Consider the following 21,056-nt stretch of genomic DNA (forward strand, 5'->3'; position numbering starts at 1 on the left):
CTTTCCGAGCCAGGATGGCTCATGCTGTATAATTCCGTAAAACCTCCATCCCCTGTGCTTGCTCTGGCCAGTCACTCCTTGAGGGAATTTCAGTTACAAAAACCTGATGACAGACAGCTCCCAGCTAATAGACAGCATGAGAAAACATCATCCTTTCATGTGCAACAGAAAATGATCAAGAGAAATCAGTCAAAGTTTAAATACGTATCTATTCTAGACAGATACATTCACATAATCTTTAAAGTTACATTGCTTACTTTGTGTATTTTTAAAGCCTTAATTTTGCCCGTGTGTCTGACATGAGGACCCCGGCAGAGATCTATCAGAGGGCCACACCTAAAGACGAAATGAAAGGGATTTTAACAAAGACAAACTGACATACACACCAGATACATCTAATGATATGTAATATTCTCACCTGTAGACTGTGGTAGTTGGAGTATTCACCTTTTCATTCAATATCCGACATTTGAACTTGTTGTACTGAAAATAGGCAAAAATATTTTTAAGAAAAACTGTCCTTTAATTTTTACCTCTAAGAACTATAGCTAAAACATAACTCAAAGTGTATCTCAACAAAGCACTGTATGAATATAAATGTTGACACTGAATGCTTTAAAAACATGTTGGAATGGTTTGCTAGGAAAAAAATGAAATTTAAAAAAATAAATAAAGACACTTAAATTTTTCTAAAGAACCAAATAGGCTTCAACTTAGTACACTGAACCCCAGTGGTGTCACTTCAACTACCATGAATAAATGATATGTAACAGTGGAGGCAGACACTGTGATTCAATTTACCTTAAACATTTCCAGTAAAGTTTCTTTCTTAACTTCCAGTCTTTCAAAAGCTTGCTTTTCTTTAATGATTTTCTTACATAAAGCCTCCAGAGAAGAGAAATCGTTGCTAGACACGCCCCTGAAGGAGAAGAAAGTATAATCTTTTTATTCCATTCGATCACACCATAGCTCAGAAAAATGTTTACTTGGAAAAAGCATTTTGAATACTTGAAGGGTTTTTTAAAAATTAGACTAAATTCTAAAAAAAAAAAAAAAAAAAAAAAATTTTTCCTAAGTAATTTTTACATTTCATATTTTCAGTGGCTTCTACCTTGGTCATCCATGGAGACTTTTCTCACTAGTGACCCCCTTCCTGCAACTCTTTCACCAGGTTTTAAAGGAGAGGGGAGGATCAGTCTCCTTGAATTTCCCAAAATACCTTAGGACTCTACTTCCATCAATCTAGAACAGAGATCTCATTAAATCCTCTACAACTTCAAGAAAACTGCAACACTTCAAGTACTGATAATGGGGATACCTCATGACTAAGAAACAGTGAGCTCCGTATCTTTCCTCGTTTACTGAGAATGCTAAAAATAACTTAGGGACCCATAGTCATTTACTTCATTTTTCTTTATCTAGTTGATAGCTTACCCTTCTTCGAGGTACATGTCATAATAGAATCCATTTTCTATTGGCGGACCGTAACATAAGCATCCACCATAGACTCTTTCCATGGCTTCACCCATTATGTGAGCGCTAGAGTGCCAATACACCTGAAAATTTAAAGAAAAGTGGCATGGTCTGAGTATTGGCATACAAGCTATGAATTAATGTGGTTGTCTGAAAGAGACAAAAAATATTACAAGTAAACTCAATATATAAAAATCTAAATTTCTAAATCTATGAACTACTGTGTGTTTCTATCCATAGCCAAACTAATTCAAAAGGCTTCCAATTACTAAAGTGTGTTTTTATTTTGGAAATCATCTGGTTTAGCTGTTTTCAAACAAATTCAACTAAACTTGGCATCATTAATTAGATGGCATTGACTTTGTTCTCTGAAAACAGTTGCTACTCAAAATGTGACTGTCTCATTGACTGCAATGGCCCAGGTTCTTCTGAGTCAATGTGCTCACAGCACCATGTCTCAGACACTGTGACCTGGCCTTCAGCTGGCTATGGAACATCACTTAGAAATTATATGTTGTGGCCAGGCACGGTGGCTCACGCCTGTAATCCCAGCATTTTGGGAGGCCGAGGCGGGTGGATCACAAGGTCAAGAGATTGAGACCATCCTGGTCAACATGGTGAAACCCCGTCTCTACTAAAAATACAAAAAAAAATTAGCTGGGCATGGTGGTGCATGCCTGTAAACCCAGCTACTCAGGAGGCTGAGGCAGGAGAATTGCCTGAACCCAGGAGGCGGAGGTTGCGGTGAGCCAAGATCGCGCCATTACACTCCAGCCTGGGTAACGAGAGAAACTCCATCTCAAAAAAAAAAAAAAAGAAATTATATGTTGTTACTGGCCCAAAACAAAGGTGGTAAAACCTGACCCCACAACACAATGACAAAACACAAGGACACACATCTGTACACTGAAATCAGATGGTAGTACTTGGTTTTACAGTAATCACTGGGATCAGTCAGAATACACTCAAAGCAATGTTTTCAAGATTTATTATTAAGGTACCAAAGTGACATTAAAAAATTCTCATAAGAAACTTGTGGGCTCCAAAACACATTTGAAAACCACTGATCCACATACATAAGTGAACAATCAGAATCAAAACAAAATACTTTGTCTCCCCTTATATGATACATAGCCATGAAGAAATAAAATCTTGTCATTAAACGCAGGTTGATTTTTATACTGCTACCTAGTTTGCATCTTGAGAAAAAAAATATAGAAATTGTTTAATCAAGGAAGTACCTAGAAGTAAGGTTCAAATTTATTTGTCAAATGTACATATCTAGCTAAAGTGTTCATAGTTTAGAGGCCAGGCACAGTGGCTCATACCTATAATCCCAGCACTTTGGGAAGTCAAGATAGGCAGATCACTTGAGGTCAGGAGTTCGAGCCCAGCCTGGCCAATGTGGTGAAACCCTGTTGCTACTAAAAATACAAAAATTAGCCGAGCTGGTAGTATGCTCCTATAATCCCAGCTACTCAGGAGGCTGAGGCTGAAGAATTACTTGAACCTGGGAGGTGGAGGCTGTAGTGAGCCAAGATTATGCCACTGCACTCCAGTCTGGGTGACAGAGAGAGACTCCATCTTAACATAAAACAAAATACAATAAAATATAAAATAAAGTGTTCATAATTTAGAAAACAATTTTTACTTCCTTAATCAATGTTCAATAAAATTCCCAAAACATTTTCCCCACTGAAGTGTCTTAGTAGTGAAAAGACTTATTCAGATTTACCTCTTAATTTTCTAAGGAAAGCATTTTTATTATGTTCCCTAAATGAAGGACAAAATGAAGATTTCAAATATGACAATGAGACAACAATAAATGTCAGCTACCCAATCGCAGCAGTACTGAGCTAGAAAAGACTGCAAATGTGAATCTGTGCCCTAAAATTCAATGAATACGAAATCGGCAACTTACTGCCTGAGCTTCCTCATCCTCAAACTTGAGAAGTGCCAGGGTACAATCTTCTTCCAGAGGGCGGTCCAGGTCCCACACAGCATTATTTACTTTAGCAATAACGGTGTTGTCAGCCAGGCCTTGACTTAAAAAAAAGTGTCCATACATGTATAAACACACAATAATCTAAAAAATAATCTCTTGTAGCACAACACTTAATTTGAAAACAAGAAAATAAACACTATTTTTATTATATATTGATTTTTTATATTGATGTATCTATTTTTCTGAAATAAAATGAAAAAAGAACAAACTCCAAAAACATACCTAAGAATGTAACTGGAAGATCCTAAAAATGCAGAACACTATCATTTGACATGTAGTGAGTGCCTCTTTTTAAGCAGATATGGCAACTCTGATAAATAAGCATGATAAATTTCCAATGGTCTGATTAATAATTTCTCCAAATACATGTTTTTGTTTGTTTCTTTAATTTTTTAGAGACAAGGTCTTGCTATGTTGCCCAGGCTGGCCTCCTGGCCTCAAGCAATCCTCCAACATCAGCCTCCCGAGTAGCTGGGACAACAGGCACAAGTCACTATATCGAGCTTTCTCTTAACACACCCACCTTTCTCTTTGTACAAAGCTAAGTTATTGAGACTCTAAAGAAAAAAAAAGAGACCTACTAAATAACTTCTCTGCTCCTCTTCCTGCTTAAAATGTATACCAGATAACTTTCTTTGACAGACAATGCTAACCTCAGAATAAATTCTGCAAATGACTAAGATGATAGCATTTATAACAAATACAGAAGTAAAATGAAAGACTAATAACTTTTCATAATATGGGTAAAAATATTATTTAGACACCCAATATACAGGATCAAACATAAAGTGTCATTAAGTGATGAAATATCAGACCACACAGAGTGTAAAGCCACAGAAGTTCTGAGGAGAGAAAAGCAGCCCAGGTCAGAGTCATCTGGAAAGGCTTCAAGCACTCATGGGAAGAAAAGGGGAGGTGATGGCATTCTAGATAAGGGAATGGCCACAGATGCAAGCAGAGATGCAAGTGAAGAAAGGTTTGTTCAGGAAGCTGTGTGACTAGAACAGAGTTGAATGAGATGAGCCAGATTGTACATCTGAATGCATAGCTAGAGAAATGACGGTCTGTAATAGTCTGGCATCTCAACAAAGGTAGGCAACAATCCACACTGTGAAGAAAAAGTATACACCCTCTTCATTGTAAGTCTCAAAGAAACCTACCACTAGAAGGCTTCAAGCTACCTAGGCATACTGTGTTGGTCGTTCCTTTTGTGAGGTTTACAACCAAATGTATACAACTTTTCCTATGTAAGGATCAGGAGAGAAGAATGAACAGAAGGTAAACAAACTCCTTTCTATTTTCAATGTTCCTACTGACTTTACCATAGGTTATAGACAACGTTTTCTTTCCTCCTGAGATCAAATGGAGCCAATACAATAAATATATGCATTTCACAAAACATAACATGAATTTGGCAGAGAAATGTATTTTATCATATTAGTGTAAAACGGTTTACAGCAGGCATCCCCAAACTTTTTACACAGGGGGTCAGTTCACCGTTCCTCAGACCGTTGGAGGGCCACCACATACTGTGCTCCTCTCACTAACCACCAATGAAAGAGGTGCCCCTTCCTGAAGCGCAGCAGGGGGCCAGATAAATGGCCTCAGGGGGCCGCAGTTTGGGGATGCCTGGTTTACAGGAGCTTAAAGTAACTGATCAAAAGGTGACTCAATCCCTACATTCTTTGGGAAGAACATGACTTTTATCTTATGATCCAAAATGGAGTCGCAAGATTCTTAGAGTTACTTTGAAAATGCAGATTACACATGGGACCATACTAGATCATTTCAATTTTTCAAAGAAGGGTAAAATGAACTGTAAGATGTATAACAAAACAAAACTTAGAAAAACCTTTGATGCAAATGAAACGTTGTCTTTTCTTTTCCTTCCCTTTCACATACACCACTAATTATCTGAAACTTTAAATAGACTGCTATATTTTCACAAAATAAAAAGTTACTCTGGACTTGTGTAAAAATTTCATCAAGTATTCTCAGTGCAGATCAGTGACTTAACTCCAGAGCTAAAGCCCATCAAAGTTTTATGTAATTCAACTTCTTTTTTTCGAGATGAGTCTTGCTGCCACCGAGGCTGGAGTACAGTGGCTCAATCTTGGCTCACTGTAACCTTCACCTCCCTGGTTCAAGCTATCCTCCCACCTCAGCCTCCAAGTTCTTGGGACTACAAGCGTGCACCACCATGCCCAGCTAATTTTTGTATTTTTAGTTCAGATGGGGTTTCACCATTGTCCAGGCTGGTCTTGAACTCCTGACCTCTGGTGATCCACCTGCCTCAGCCTGCCAAAGTGCTGGGATTACAGGCATGAGCCACTGCGTCTGGCTATGTAATTCAACTTAGAATTTTATAGTTCTCAAAAAATATTTTTCAACTAGAGACTTGATCAATACAATGTAATCTAGATCAACACTGTAGACGGCAGAGAAAAAAATTCCCAGACTAACAGAAGCCTAAATTTTAATGACATGGCTACAATCTCATTGTGTGACAATAGAAGAATCTCTAAATCAACCTGACCTTCAAAATTATCTCCAAAATGAAAAGTTGAACTGATACTTAAAGGTCTATCCAGTTCTCTATGCTCTCACATAGAAACCTGCATGGTATCCCAACTGTTTACTTCCTTTGGCGTATGGTAGAAGTTACAGGTAGAAGCACTTGTCAAATGAACTGAAACACTCCATGCACTTTGTAAAAAGTATTAACCAATGTCTGTGGTACGGCAGAGGGTCATGCCTCACAGGCTTAACTGGTTCTGCTTCTACTAGATGTACAATAGGCTTACCAAGAATCAGCCACGTTAGTTCCCCAAACTGTTTCTGTGCTTGTTATTTTATGTGTTTGGTTCAACAATACAAAATTGATGATAATCAACCATATGACAATTCATATGGTGATTTCAAATGGTTCAATTCAATATATAACAATTATGAATAAACTTTAAAAAATATATAAAATAATACAATGAGGGAATTATGATTTCTATGAAAACCAAGTTGCATGTTTGAGAAGGCTTGATAAATCCAAATCCAAGTCACACAAACAAAAATACTGTCCAGTTTGGTGTGACTCTACAACTACATGAAAATCTGGAAGGATTGTGCACTCCGATTACTTCTCAAATGTGTTAAGATAATGTAAGGATTCTAACTAGCACTCACTATCCCCCAAAACCTTGCCATATGGATTCACTATTTCATATATGTATATAAAATTAGCAAATAGATATATATTTACATATTTTTAAATGAAGTGTTTAAAATCAAGATTGGCAAGCTTTTTCTGTAAAAGACCACACAAATATTTCACACAATGCAGGCCAAACATGGTCTTTGTTGCATATTCTTAGTTGTTTTATACTTTCCAACTATTTAAAAATCATTTTTATTTTTGGCTTTCAGGACATACACAAACAGGTTATGACCATAGTTTGCCAACACTTGGTTTAAGACTTTATATATATATATATATTTATATATATATTTATTTATGTTGTACCAACTATCATTTTGATAAAATGACCAATTACTGATCCCAATCATATCACAATTAAGAAAGCTTCTCCCCTATTACAAAACATGCATCTAATTCTCAGTTAGTTGAGATAACTTCTTCCCACCCCAATAAAAGTTTTAAGACTAGGCACAGTCCTTCACTGAATTTATAAAAATAGTACATTTTTTTCATGTGTCAGATAAAGTTTCTCAACCTTTCCATGTGAGAGTATCTAGCTTCATTTTTAACTTCAAAACCAAGACATTTAAGTAAAAATAAGTAAACACTGTCTATTTGGTTTTGTAACATTTATAAGCGAAGTAAGACTAACAATATAAAATGCTCCATAAGATAATAAGACCAAAATGAACTCTTTAAGAAATTAACTTTGAATTTTGACTACAAAGTTCTGTATCATTTTGATTTTTAAAAAATCTCAAGTAGGCCAAATTAAACAGATTAAAAACACTGAACAGTAACATAAAAAATATTATAAGAATAAAACATGGCAGAATATTAAAGGAAGTTTAGTTAGGTCACAAACTATAGAAGGTCATGATGAGTGTAGCTTATACCTAATTCCACAGGCAATTTGATATGGTGTAGTTTTCCAAGATTCCGCATCAACCTGTTTACCATCAGGCAAAGTGACTTTAATTGGCTTGCTATCTTTTTCTGCCTTTTCTGCCAGAATAGAATCATGTTCTGCTTTTAGTATATTGTACATCTCAAGACGTGTGTAAATATACTCAGGCCAAGGATTCAACTGCAAGACAATAAATGAGAAAATAAATAATCAGTAAATATTGCTTTCCTATTTAGAAATGGGAAAGGAATAATAAAAACAATACAGAAACCCACAACTATTGATTCATTGTGGTAAATAAACACACTGCCAAAATCACCAGGCATTACCTCAATTTGGTCCTAAATGAAGGTTAAAAAAAAGGAGTTAAATGCCCCATTCTTATGCTGAATTGACAATTACCATTTTGCTATTATTTACAGCAAGTGGTCTTTTCTCTTTTAAGATGCTTTCTTAGTATCTTTTCTAACTAACTTATTTTACATATAGAGCTATAAACAATACTGGAAATATAAACAATAAACTGGCTTTTCCGTTTTGTTTCAGTCATGTCCAGGTGAAGGTCTGTGCAGCTGGTCAGCCTATATGTCCACTCACAACCGAATCACAAATTTATTTGACTTAAGGTCTCCCCTTCAAGGGAAGTATTTACTGAATTCAAAGATGCCACGATCACCTTGGAGTATTTAATTAGTAAATATAATAAAACAGCACACTACTACTTTCTATCGTAGATAAAATTAACAGAAACATTTTACATAAAACACCCACTTAGTTTTCTGAAGGTTTGGCTAAGAAAAAAAAGAGACAGCAATCAAAGAGCTGACTTCCTTCACTGTCAGAGACTCTATAATCTATGGAACATTCCAAAAAGGCAGTGAATCTGTGGTAACAAATTAGTCAAACTTCTAACATCTACAGCATTTATAATCTTTAGATTACATCAATATTAACACTGCATACAAAAGTGAAGAGGAAATTGCTCAATTTTGCCATGACTTTCTATCTTCAATAAATTTCAATTTATCAGATATAAAATGACTTACTGCAACACAGATTTTAACATTTGTTCAATGTTGATAAAATGCTACCAAAACATCCCCATATATATCAACATACCACAATTTGAAAGGAGTACACAAGCTAATATCTAATCCTTAAGAAACTGACTGGGGCCGGCCATGGTGGCGCATGCCTATAATCTCAGCATTTAGGGAGGCCAAGGCAGGTGGATCACTTGAAGCCAGGAGTTTGAGACCAGCTAGGCCAACATGGCAAAACCCTCTCTCCACTAAAAATACAAAAGTTAGCTGGGAGTGGTGGTACACACCGGTAGTCCCAGCTGCTTGTGGGGCTGAGGCATAAGAATCGCTTCAACCTGGGAGGTGGAGGTTGCAGTGAGCTGAGATCATACCACTGCACTCCAGCCTAGGCAACAGAGTGAGACCCTGTCTCAAATAAAACTAAACAAAACAAAACTGACTGGAGATAAGAGAAAATAACATCAAATGAAAAAGATTCATGGTCTGCCCAGCTTGGGTACAGAGGTTTCTGATGGTAATGATTATCCACTATCTTAATCTTAAAGGTTAACAACATTTCTCTAAATAAAATAGGAAAAAAAGAAAAAAAAAATCCATAACATTAAAATAAATATGTCTTTATATTTCATCCTGCTCAAACATGCCAGAATTAAGTTTCCTATGTGAGGTAGTATTTTTATCTTTTATGCCACTCACACAAAATTTGTTTCTGTCATGTTTTTTGAAATGGAAGTCCCTAATTAATTCCTTCACTCCCTCCTCCTTTCCAGTCTTTTTTAATTACAGGGTCTCACTATGTTGCCTAGGCTGGCTAGAGTGCAGTGATTATTCACAGGCAAAAATCACAGCGCATTTCAGCTCCAAACTCCTGGGCTCCAGTGATCTTCCTACTCAGTCTCAAGTGGTTGGCCCCCATCATCATACCAGGCCCTAATATCTTTATAATTCCCACCCACAGCAGTCCCTCCTTTTCTTTAGTCTTTTGGTTGCTTTTTGGGAGCTTTTCATCAAATTATCACAATGGTCCATTATCTTCAATGGTGAAGAACCCAGGAATTAACTAAAGCTCAGAGCCTGTCATTCTACAAGCATAATCTGAACCTCTCAGACTAAAGCACAGTACCTGGTTCTATCCACTTGAAAGCATCATTATAATCCTACCCAACTGCACTAACCTCTGTATCTTAACTGCATTTTATCATCACAGCCACTTGGCATGTCCTAATTAGAATTCAGTGTCAAAATTTCTTCAACATTCATTCAGCAGATACTCTCTGTGGCAGGCTCTGTGACTGCAGAGATGAATAAAACCTGCATGTTGCCCTTGAAGGGGAAGGCCAAGGACAGTTCACTGTAAACTCTTTTTTCCAGACCAATCGTTAAACATAAACAATCACATGTCCCACTTAAAATTCTCTGTTCAGAAGAGTCCTCTAATTACACTCTTTGTCTTATTTCCAGGCCAATTCTCAAGCTGTGATGGAACAGCATGTATAATATGCTTGTATTGAAAGTATGAAAAAGCAGCTAGGGAACATAAGCATTTTTCCATTTGCTTGCAAATTTTAAAACTCACAATCAACAATTTTCTTCACAATTACACTGGGGTTAACGTTAGGGAGAGTGATCAAACATAAGAGAAATGGTTAGGTAGGGCTCTAAGCAACACTACACTCGATCATCTATAAAGGTACCCTAAAATAAAAATAAATGACGTATCCTAAAATAAATGATGGCACTATAAATTTAGCAGTTGCAACATTTGTAAAAGTGGCTCTTAAAAGCCAGCTTACTGTGCTACTTCTAAAACGGCTGTTCCTTTGTGCTTCTTCCTTCTGGTGGCTTTCTAAAGAGTCTCCAATAAAGCAGCTGTAATGACTAAAGCAAAAAGTGAAGCGCAGTTCACAGCAGTAAAAATAAAGTAGAAAGGCTAGCTTAACTGCCTCCAGAAGGAAAATACTCAGGAACCAGGTTGATTCAGGGCTGGCTTTTGATATGCCAGTTCCTTTCAGAGTGAGCCTAGGGAAGTGAAAGCATTTTCTCCAGACTTGAGAGGTCTTAAGGGGATTTGTCCTGGCTTAGAAGCCAACCCCAGGGCAGGTCCAGATGGAAAGGGCAAGAAGCAGATCAAAACACTGACTTTCTTTGGCTTCCATTGTATTCAGTGTAGGCCCAAACACCAAATCTTTATTCCCTAACATCTCTTTTAATGAAATGATCAGAGAGCTAGCATCACATCTGGCAAATGAATAATTACCAGTCTCCTCTTCAACTTGTGTTCTGATTTTTATATTCAACCCCACAATCAGATCATCTTATGTAATCATAATCCAGTTGCTTTCTTTTGCAGTAACAAACAACTGAAAGTCTTTTCTTCACCTCTCAGATTATCCTTTCCTAATTCTTCTTCCTGATTTTCCCAACCAGAACCATCTTCCATCATGTAGACAATTAGAAATCTTACATATTTGGAAGGTCTGAAAAAGTTTCCTGCAATTTGCCAACCTTTGCTAACAGAGCCCTCTGTGACGATAACGTTTACCTCAGCTCGACCTCCATCTCCAGATCCTTCTTTGTTCTTCTTCTTGCCTCCTTCCTTTCGCTTCTCCTCATCAGCACCAATCTAAATAAGCAAAAAAACGTTTTATGTTTTAATCTAATGTGACACCCCCACCTTATGATGCCCCAGGAAAAGTACTGATAATGTTATTTTAGCATTTGTTACCTAATTTTTAAAATGGAAATCCGATTTTGAAAAACTGAACAATTTCATGACCGGCAAAGACAGGTTAACAACTTAAAACAAAGACAAGTATTTAAAGAGTAGAAAAAAGTTACTACTTTTTTCTAGTTAAACTTCATTTATTTTACTTTAACTATTCCCATGACTCTCGCTTCAGGTTTACTTGGACCACGTACTAAACTTATAGCCAAAAGGCAACATGTAGTTGATTCAATAAGCCTATTTCCAGGAGAAAAAAAACAACAAAAAACTGAATGCAAAGTGTACCTATCAATTCCACCAGTGCTACCAAAAGCCAGGGAAGAAGCAAACATAAGACCCAACCCCTTCCATGTGTAAACCTAGTCTCTCCAAGGAAACTAGGGCATACATGTGTGAGAAACTCCTGGAGAAAACAACACAGTAGCAGTGCTATGATTAGCTGTCAAATAAGCTGAGACTAGCGTAAGGACTTTAAAGGATGGAATGCATTTCAACAGGTGGATTCTGAGAATAGAGGCAACGTGTCCTGCGTACCACATAAGCTTGTTGTCAGAAATGCTAAAATTTAATAAGAGAGGAAAAATAATTAAACCAGGTTGATTAATGAAGGACTGCTTTAGAAAGTAATGCAAGGTAAGACAGACTAAGGCTGACAAAAGCAAGAACTACAAGTTACTATAAGGAATAGAGACTTTAATGAGAAGCAAGTGAAGTCACAGAAAGTTTTAAAGTAATAAATCCTGTACCAGGAATATAAAGGAGGGAGGATTTTATTTAGTTTGCACATTTGTGACCTTTAGATTTTTCAAATTTTCTTAAGAGACAATTCATACACCACACAAGTTATCCATGTGAAGTATATAATTCAATGGTTTTTAGGTATTCACAGTTGTGCAAGTATCACCACCATCAATTTGAGAGTATTTTCATTACCCTCAAAAAGAAACCTAGTACCCATTAGCAGTTCACTCCCTGTTGCCTTCATCTCCAGACCCTAACAACCATTAATCTAGTTTCTGTTTCTATGGATTTGCCTATTCTGGGAATTTCATATAAAGACAATCACACATTATGTGGTCTTTTGTGACAGGCTTCTTCTAGTCAGAAAAATAATTAGTTGATCATGAGGTTGGAACATGTATCATTATTGTCACTGTACCTTTTAATTATCAAATAATATTCCATTGTTTCCTTATCCACTAATCAGTTGATGGACATTTTCTTTACTTACATTGTCTTTTAAATCCTGTAAAACATGTTACTTGTATAATTTAAAAAACAAATTTTGAAATATGACCCCTAATTTCATGCTGAACTAAAATCCCCCGTACTCCAGGAGTCTGGATTTAGTAAACTTTAAAGGTTCATTTAGATTCGATAAATCTCTTGTTATACTGCAGAAGTGATTTAACTGGTCAAGTATACTGGGTAAAAATAAAAATTAATTGTAGGTCTGTGTAGGTTTAAAATGGAAAGTGAATAAAGTAAGTTTTATATTTCTGATAAGATTATTTTTGATTTTGACCACTTGCCAAATGACCAGGGGTAGTGAGAGAGACAATCACCTCAAAGGTTTTCTGGTTCTAATACTGTTCCCTAATACAAACGAGAACATTGGCTCAAAGAAGTAACTTGTCCATTTGCTGGGACATTACAGCAGGTCTCTCTGGAATCCTGAGGCCTATTACCTCTTTTCTACATCTCTGGGAAGAGAATGGGCAACTGTTTTCTATTTCTCCGAGAATATGTGTTACGTACATCTACATAAAAGTAATCTAAAATTTCAACCCAAAAGTTGAGAAACAGAACTGGATTATGAAGAGAAGCTACAGAATTACCTTTTTCAGGAATGATCTGTCCCTGACTCACTCAGAACAGCATAGAGGTTATGATTATTGGCAATAAGATGTTGAGTTTGAGGTAGAAACAAACAGGGAAAAAAGTAAGGGGACACTGGGTTTGAGCAAGTTACTATTCCAGTGCCTGCTTTCTCATCTGTAAAATGGAGATAATAACAGAATCCAGTTCATAGCTTTATGAAGACGACTGAATGACTTAACTCATGGAATGCATGAACACAGTGCCAAACTCAATTACGTATTTATTAACCATACATATCACTTCCAATTAAGAATAGCAGGGGAGAATATGGATACGAAAAGTTACTGACACATCCTATTAAGAAAAAAAAAAAAGTTACAAAACAGTAACAATACAATTTTTATGTGAAAAAAATCTAAATCTATGTATAGTGTATGTATTATGTATGTAAAATCTATGTATAATGATACTATTTATCATCTAGAATTAAACTTACGTATTTTACAATGTACCCATATGCAGTTTCTCCAATCCCAAGTGGACAACCAAGAAAAAACTTCGGCTTCTAAGTGACTTGTCCTGTCACAGAGCTGGGATAGGGGCTCCCTTATCTGAAAATGTCACCACTTCTCACCTGGACTATTACAACAGCTTTCTGCATGTGGCCTCAGCTTCTACCCCAATGCCAGCATGATTTTTACAAATAGTCTTCCCGCTTAAGGTCCTTCATGCATAGAATACAAATATCAAACATCCTTGTTGCCTAAGATCCTTCTGATTGTCGTACCTTCCCACTGAGGCATATATATCTCTTGCAAACAACCCCAAAGACAATTCACCTGCGTGTCCCTTTTCACCGCCTTCCCTACCTTTACGTGGGAAGCCCCGTCCTGCCTGTTTTACCTGGTGAAATCATTCTTCCACACTCAACTCGAAAGAGCCCTCCCAAGCTCCCTCTTCTGTAGTCCCACACGGTTGACCACAAAGCACTGGGGCTGTTTTCCTGTCTCTTACACACCAGGCTGTGAGGCCCTCAAAGTCTGGTAACTGGGTCCTATTCATCTTCCCACTTGCATCGTCCAGCTCAGTGCTGGGCAGAATGTATACTTAACCACCCAAACTTGGACAAGTTGGGTCAGATCTCATGGACACGATTTTCCTTAAACTAGAGCTCTTCACCCCTGCAGAATCTTAGGAGATTGATTAAATAAGGCTCTGCTATGCGTTTCCCCTTACAATACGCCCTAAACGCAACTTTGGAAGCCCCAAGCCTAAGATTCTGATTCTGTCTCCGCGTCTAACTAGATGTCTGTTACCTCATCTGTAAAGAGAATGGACCCAGAGCTGAACTACTAGGCACCACCCCTATTTATGAATGAACGGTTCCCAAATGGATCTCTGACTTTCCAGGCGTTCCACCATCCCCCACCTCCTCCGCGCAACGCGGTCCCGGCCGCTTCCTCCTTCCTGGCCCCACGCCGAGCGTAGCGTCTGCACCCACGACAGTCCCAGGTCGGTCTCTGGGCCCCACCAGGTCTGCTCACCGGCTTCTCCTCGCTTTCCATCTTCCCTGAAGAACTGCTGGGCTGCTCCTCAAACATTGGTGAATCACGAAGCGATGTGAGAACCCGAAAACGACAGTCTAGAGGAGAGGAGCAAAGAGGCGGAACGGAGATGGGCCAGAGCACCCGGGAACACTGCGCTTGCGCCACTTGGCTTCCACAGGATTAGCTGATGCAATCGAAAGGCGCCCTAACTCTGCCCGCAACCTGCGGCGTAACGGGCAGCCAATGGACAACAGGGGAAGGCGGGCCCTCCCCCCTCTAAGCCAATAGAAAGGCTTGTTGGGTGACAGCCCTTCTAGGAAATCTGGGCGCGGTGGATGAGGAGGGACAACTGCAGAAGCTGTACGCATAGTCTTTGCGACCTAGGTCTGGACGCTTTCCAGAGTCAAGTCCGCAATGCGCGTGCGCTTTTCTCCCTTCTGCCTTTCTGTCTCAGAGTCACGGACCTTCCCGGACACCGTAGATAATACGACGGTCTTTGTCTAAACTTCCGGAAAGTTTTCGGCGACTTGGTTACCGTCTCCAGCACTGGGACGAATCCACCGTGGAGTTCAAGTTTTCCCGAGGCGTCGGCGCTTCCTGACCTAGCTTGACTCCCCACTTCTGAGCCCCCCCCAGGCCTCGGGCTCCTATCTGTAGTGATGAATCTAGCCTTCCTGATGGCAGTCTAGGCTCCACAAGCCCGAAGTCCTGGTGATTTGGGACAAACCCTTCCTTGAACATTCTTCACTACGAGCCGCCCTGATGTGTACTGCCTGGAAGAGAATTTCCATAGCGCCCGCAAAAATACAATAAAGCTCACCCAAGGAAATAAACATGGATTCTCCCGCCTAGGTGACAGTGGAATCGACTGGGCCTTTTAAATTTATGTTAGTAGGCAATTTAAAACAATTACTTATTTGAAATCAGAAGCGCAGTGGGCACATTTTCAGGTACATGCTCCATCAACACGTTTTGTGGATTTTTCTTTTTAAACATCAGTTCTGTTTTCTACAACTCAGCCTTCGGGGTCATCCTTTCCAGGAACAGTAGCTTCCTAGTTCGGCTTTCTGCATCCATTTTTTTTCGTACAGCAGCGGTGTAGTCTTCAAATACAGATACGATCACGGCAATCTGCTGAAAAATCTTTGGTGGCTTTTCCTTGCTCTTAGAATAAAAATACGCTCCTGGTTGTCGAAGTTTTCAGCTTCATGTCGTTCCCCCACCAGTCTTTCGCTGTTGCCCAGGCTGGAGTGCGGTGGTGTGATCATAGCTCACTGCAGCCTTGATCTACCAGGCTTAAGTGATCCCCTCGCTTCAGCCTCCTAAATAGCTGAGATTATAGGTGCAAACCGCCATGCTTGGCTAATATATATCTATTTTAATTTTTAATAGACATGAGGTCTATGTCACTCAGACTGTTCTAGAACTCCTGAGCTTAAGCTATCCTCCTACCTTGCAAGTTTACAACTTTTTATATGTTTTTATCTACTTGATTGAAAACTTCACAAAAGAACACTTGGTGTATTTTTGCCAGCACCTGGAAGATGTAAACCCAGCACATGTTCAATAAATGTGGAGTGTTGAGACAAAACTTGCTTAATTTTTCAAGTAAGATTTGGAAAATTACCTCTTAATTTGTATTATAAAAGAAGTCAAAACCCCTTGACTAACTAGATCTAGAAGAAAGTTTATGGTGAGAGTAAATTATTAGTACTGCTTGATGTTCCAGGAGTTATATACAATTTCAATAGACTTTAATAGACCAAACTAACTTCCCACGTTTAAATTAGAATGAGAATCAACGGGATCTAATCTTACTTTCTAATGTAAAACAATTTAATTATGCCCGTTAGACATATTTGCCTGAATTGTGTCTTAATTTTAAATAAGCATAATGAAAACCAGAGAGATCAAGATTACTGAATTTGCTAGATGCAGAAAATTATAGGCTAACAATTATATTGAACTGCTATATAACATGGTTTCTAGCAGCTTCTCTTAACCCCTTGTTCTCTTTCAACTTTAAAACCAGTCCTCATTTAAGGATGGCAAAAAGAAAAAGCTGGAGGCATTTCTAACAGGTTGACTGGTGCCGGAACAGAGGAAGCTGTAATGAGTTGCTAGTGTGGGAATCTCCCGTTAGGTCTATCCCGGTGGCACAGTGCCCTCTGGTGTTAGGAAGATGTTCTTTCACTATGTGTGTGTTTAGAACTAAACAAAGATCATGAAAGCTTCCAACAGATCTTAGACCTAAAGCACAAAATACTGTTATGCAACTTTTGTGTATTTGCCAACAATAAAACTGCTGACTTACTTCCAGTGTTATAATTTCTTCCCATTGTATTAGTCCATTCTCACACTGCTACGATACCTGAAACTGGTTAATTTATAAAGGAAAGAGGTTGAATTGACTCACAGTTCTGCATGGCTGGGGAAGCATCAGGAAACTTGCAATCATGGCAGAAGGTACCTCTTCACAGAGCAGCAGGAGAGAGAATGAATGCCAGCAAGGGAAATGCCAGATGCTTATAAAAACCATCAGATCTCGTGAGACTCACTAATTATCACGAGAATAGCATGGGGGAAACTGCCCCATGATCAAAATACCTCCGCCTGGTCCCACCTTTGACACATGGGGATTATGGGTATTACAATGCAAGATGAGATTTTGGGTGGGGACACAGCCAAACCATATCACCCACTACCCTACATACTTTAATTTTTTTTAATTTTTTAATTATTTTATTTTTTATTAAATTTTTTTTATTTTTAAATTATTTTATTTTTTTATTATTATTTGTAGAGACAGAGTCTTGCTTTGTTGCCCAGCTAGTCTCAAACTCCTGGCCTCAAATGATCCTCCGAACTTGGCCTCTCACTCTGGGATTACAGATGTAAGCCACAGCACTGACCTCCTACATACTTTTTAGGAAAGTGGCTGTCAATAGCTCTGCCTTGACAAGTCAAGCAAAATTATGTGACATGATAAAAATATTGTTAAAAATAATAGGTTTGTACATAACTATCTCCATGGATTCAGGAACAAAAGAATCTTCTTCATTGTCAATCCTTAATTACTCATTTGAATAATTTTTGCTTCTGGTTTCTATAACCTTTGGCTGGATTATTTTGAAGAAACTAGTCCATAAGGGAAGAATGCTTCTATCAGGGAGCACAGTCATGGTTCTGATGAATTGGCCTAACAGTACACTCTTATGTGGGGCTTCACATGCTACTGCACTCATAGGCAGAATTGGGGGTTGTTTTTCTGGACAGAGTGATTGATCCTGACTACAAGCAGACAAATGGGTTTCTACTACATAATGGAGAATTTTGTCAAGAACCTAGGAGATTCACTAAGACATTTTTTCGTACTTCCTTGTCTAATGTTCTGCTGTTGGAAAACTCTGGGAACACAGCAAAGACAAGGAAAGAAGGAAGGTTTGGGCTACCCTTCTAGGTAAAGGATGCAGTATAGCCAGGTCCTGACAAAGGCTAAGGGTAACTTGAATAGATTCTAGGAGAACAGAGTTATGCAATATTAGCTACATAATTTTCAGAGCCCAGTGCAAAAATAAAAATGGGGGGGCTCCTTGATAATTTCAATATAATAGGCACAGCAGAGCAGCAACCAAGTGCAGAGCACTTCTAAGTGTTGAGCCCTGTGCGACTGCCTAGGTTGTACATCCATGGAGCTGGTGCTAGTGCTGTGATTGCTAAATTAGCTCTCACGACCAGAAAGATGTATGGCCTGTAGACGTCATGTTTCTTGTCACTTTTTTTTTCCCACTCCCCCAACTTTTCCTTATGTATATCATATATAAAGAATACTAGGGGTGACTGACATTTTATTTCTCATAAGGGAATGTGATTGAATCAAGATCACTTCATGATGATGCACAGTCTGAAGGGACTTCATGTGCCTCTTGTGTTGGAAGCACACACTTTTCATGTGGATGAAAAGCTATAGAGGATGTTGAAGGGGAAAAGGTGTGGCCTGTACCAGTGGACTCCTGGGCCACTGGCTTCCAGTTGCTTCCAGCCAATGAGACCCTCAGCAGGAGTTGGGAGGGAAGAAAACAAAATCGGGAAGTGTATTAACCTGGCTCTTCCCTGGGAGGAGGTTGCCTTGGGCTGTTTATGTTTCACAACCAAAAGTCACTGCTGATCTCATAGCAATCTCTATACAACACTTCCCTTTTAGGTTCCTGCAAACACTGGCTACCCTCACCCTGCCTGGCCTGAAGTGGTTAGGGTCCTGGTTCCCTGTACTTCCCATCTCTTGTAAATAAACCCTTTTTAAATTGCTCTAACTCGAGTGTGCCCTCTGTTCTCTGTCAGAAATTTGTGTGCTATCATCACGTTCCTCAGCTATAAAATGTTGACAAAAATAATAAACTTGATTCCAGAAATTGTTGGGAGAATAAAATGAAAGTATATGTATAAAAAGTACTTTGCAAATTCTAACGGGCTATAAAAGTTAATTATGTTTGGGGAAATGAATGCTCTGGCCAGTTACCCTCTCTGGTTTACTCTAGATTTGTTTGGAACAATTCTGAATAATATTCCTAAATTAATTTTCATTTCTGTCATATCTCTTCTTTGCTGAGAGCTTTTGCTATGATTTAACTGTGTCCTCTAAAGTTCATGTGTTGAAAACTGAATCTCCAATGCAACTGTTGGGACGTGGAGCCTAGTAAGAGGTGATTAGGTCATGACAGCTCTGCCATCATGAATGAAGTAATGCCATTATCTTGGGAGTGGGTTTGTTATTGTGAGAGCGGGCATGTTTTAAAAGTGAGTTCGACCTCCTCCTGCTCCTTTGCTCTGGGAGCTCTCTTGCCTTTTCACTTTCCATCATAGAATGATGCAGCAAGAAAGACTTCACTGGGAATAGGCCCCTTGACCTCGGACTTCCCAGCCTCCAGAATTTAAGAAATAAATTCATTCTCTTTATACATTTCCTAGCTGTGGTAATCTGTTACAGCAATACAAAATGGACTAAGCCAGATTTAAAATAGCTTTGAGATGCCTAGCATATGAGGAATACATTCTGGACAGCTTTCAAGAGGTCCTGAACCTCATCTCCAAAGGGCATGCTTTCCTCCAAAGTAAGTCGTACATTTGTAGAATTGTGCATTTGTCTTTGGTGTTCCTCCCTTCTCATTTCTTTGCAGAGTGTCTGTGCCATTCCCTGAAGTTACTTGAGCACCTGACACTTTTCTTCGTCTACCTCCTTCTATAAAAAACACTTTCCAGGAAAGGCTCTGAATTCGTTTTTACTAAATAAATGGAATTCATGTTTACTAAATAAATACAGAACTTGAGTGCTTGCTGGTAAAGAATCACCTGGTTCTCTGAGTTGTATGGTCAGTTATTCTTTTCCTCCAAACAAATCTGTACATATCCATGTTGTTTCTGAGCACTTCCCCCCAGTGATTCAATTATGGTGACACACGATTATGAATAAAAACATATTTTTCAAGTCCTGTTTCATATAGCAATATGTGACTGACTTATGTATACATATAAAATATTCTGAATATTAGCCAAGTTCTTCAGAGAAACAAACTCATCTATTTATTATCTATCTATCTATCTATCTACCATTTATCTACGTACCTACCTGCCTGTCTATCTGAAGAGAGAGAAAGAGAGAAGGAGAGAGAGGCAGAAAGAGATTTCTTAGAAGGAATTGGCTCACATGATTATAGAAGCTGAGAAGTCTCAAGATCTACAGTTGGAAAGCTGGAGACCCAGGAGAGCCCATGGTAGAAGTTCTATTCCAAAAGGCAGCAGGCTCAAGATCCAAGAAGGGCCCATTTTTTCAGTCATGTTTGAAGGCACAGTGTTCCAGCTCAAGCAGTCAGGCAGGAGGAGTTCCCTATTAGCCTTTTTGTTTTACCAGGTCTTTAATTATTGGATGAGGCCCACCTGCATTAAGAAAGATACTCTACTCAGTCCACCCACTCAAATGTTTATCTCATCCAGAAACTCTCACAGATACAACCAGAATAATGTTTAACCAAATGTCTGGGCACCCATGGTCCAGTCAAGTTGACATGTAAATTAATCATTGTATCTTCCCATTGACTTGTTGGACTATTTAAAACTATCTCTTAAGAACTGAGTTGGGGAAAGTTGATACCAAGATTTCAATTTGAGACACTATGCTAGCTCAAGGATATATATAGTCAGCTGAATTTTTCAATGAGAAGCAGCTTGGAAGCTTAATAAAATTGGAGTCCTCTGCTGGTACAACCTACTTGGATCCAACAAGACCATGGTGCCACATTCATGCTTTCCCCTAGCCATAATGAGCCCCTATTTCTAACAATTAGA

General features: G+C 38.6%; 1 protein-coding gene across 2 annotated transcripts in view; it reads right to left on the reverse strand.

Annotated features, from left to right (window-relative positions):
* The window catches only part of TARS1 (threonyl-tRNA synthetase 1), a 28,120-nt gene extending 13,210 nt beyond the window's left edge, over positions 1-14,910 (reverse strand). Inside the window, exons 1-8 of one of the 2 annotated variants that reach the window (XM_003936212.4) lie at positions 14,712-14,910; positions 11,164-11,244; positions 7,568-7,758; positions 3,395-3,518; positions 1,435-1,556; positions 802-919; positions 419-483; positions 258-336 (exon numbers count right to left, since the gene is read on the reverse strand). In XM_003936212.4, the coding sequence (XP_003936261.1) occupies positions 258-336; positions 419-483; positions 802-919; positions 1,435-1,556; positions 3,395-3,518; positions 7,568-7,758; positions 11,164-11,244; positions 14,712-14,768 (837 nt within the window). In that variant the 5' untranslated portion in view covers positions 14,769-14,910. Of the gene's footprint in view, positions 1-257; positions 337-418; positions 484-801; positions 920-1,434; positions 1,557-3,394; positions 3,519-7,567; positions 7,759-11,163; positions 11,245-14,596; positions 14,665-14,711 lie in introns of those variants that run through there. The other variant, XM_074386727.1, reaches the window with a different exon arrangement.
* Positions 14,911-21,056: the final 6,146 nt, after the last annotated feature.

Source organism: Saimiri boliviensis, chromosome 1 (assembly GCF_048565385.1).
Source record: "Saimiri boliviensis isolate mSaiBol1 chromosome 1, mSaiBol1.pri, whole genome shotgun sequence".
Lineage (NCBI taxonomy): Eukaryota > Metazoa > Chordata > Mammalia > Primates > Cebidae > Saimiri > Saimiri boliviensis.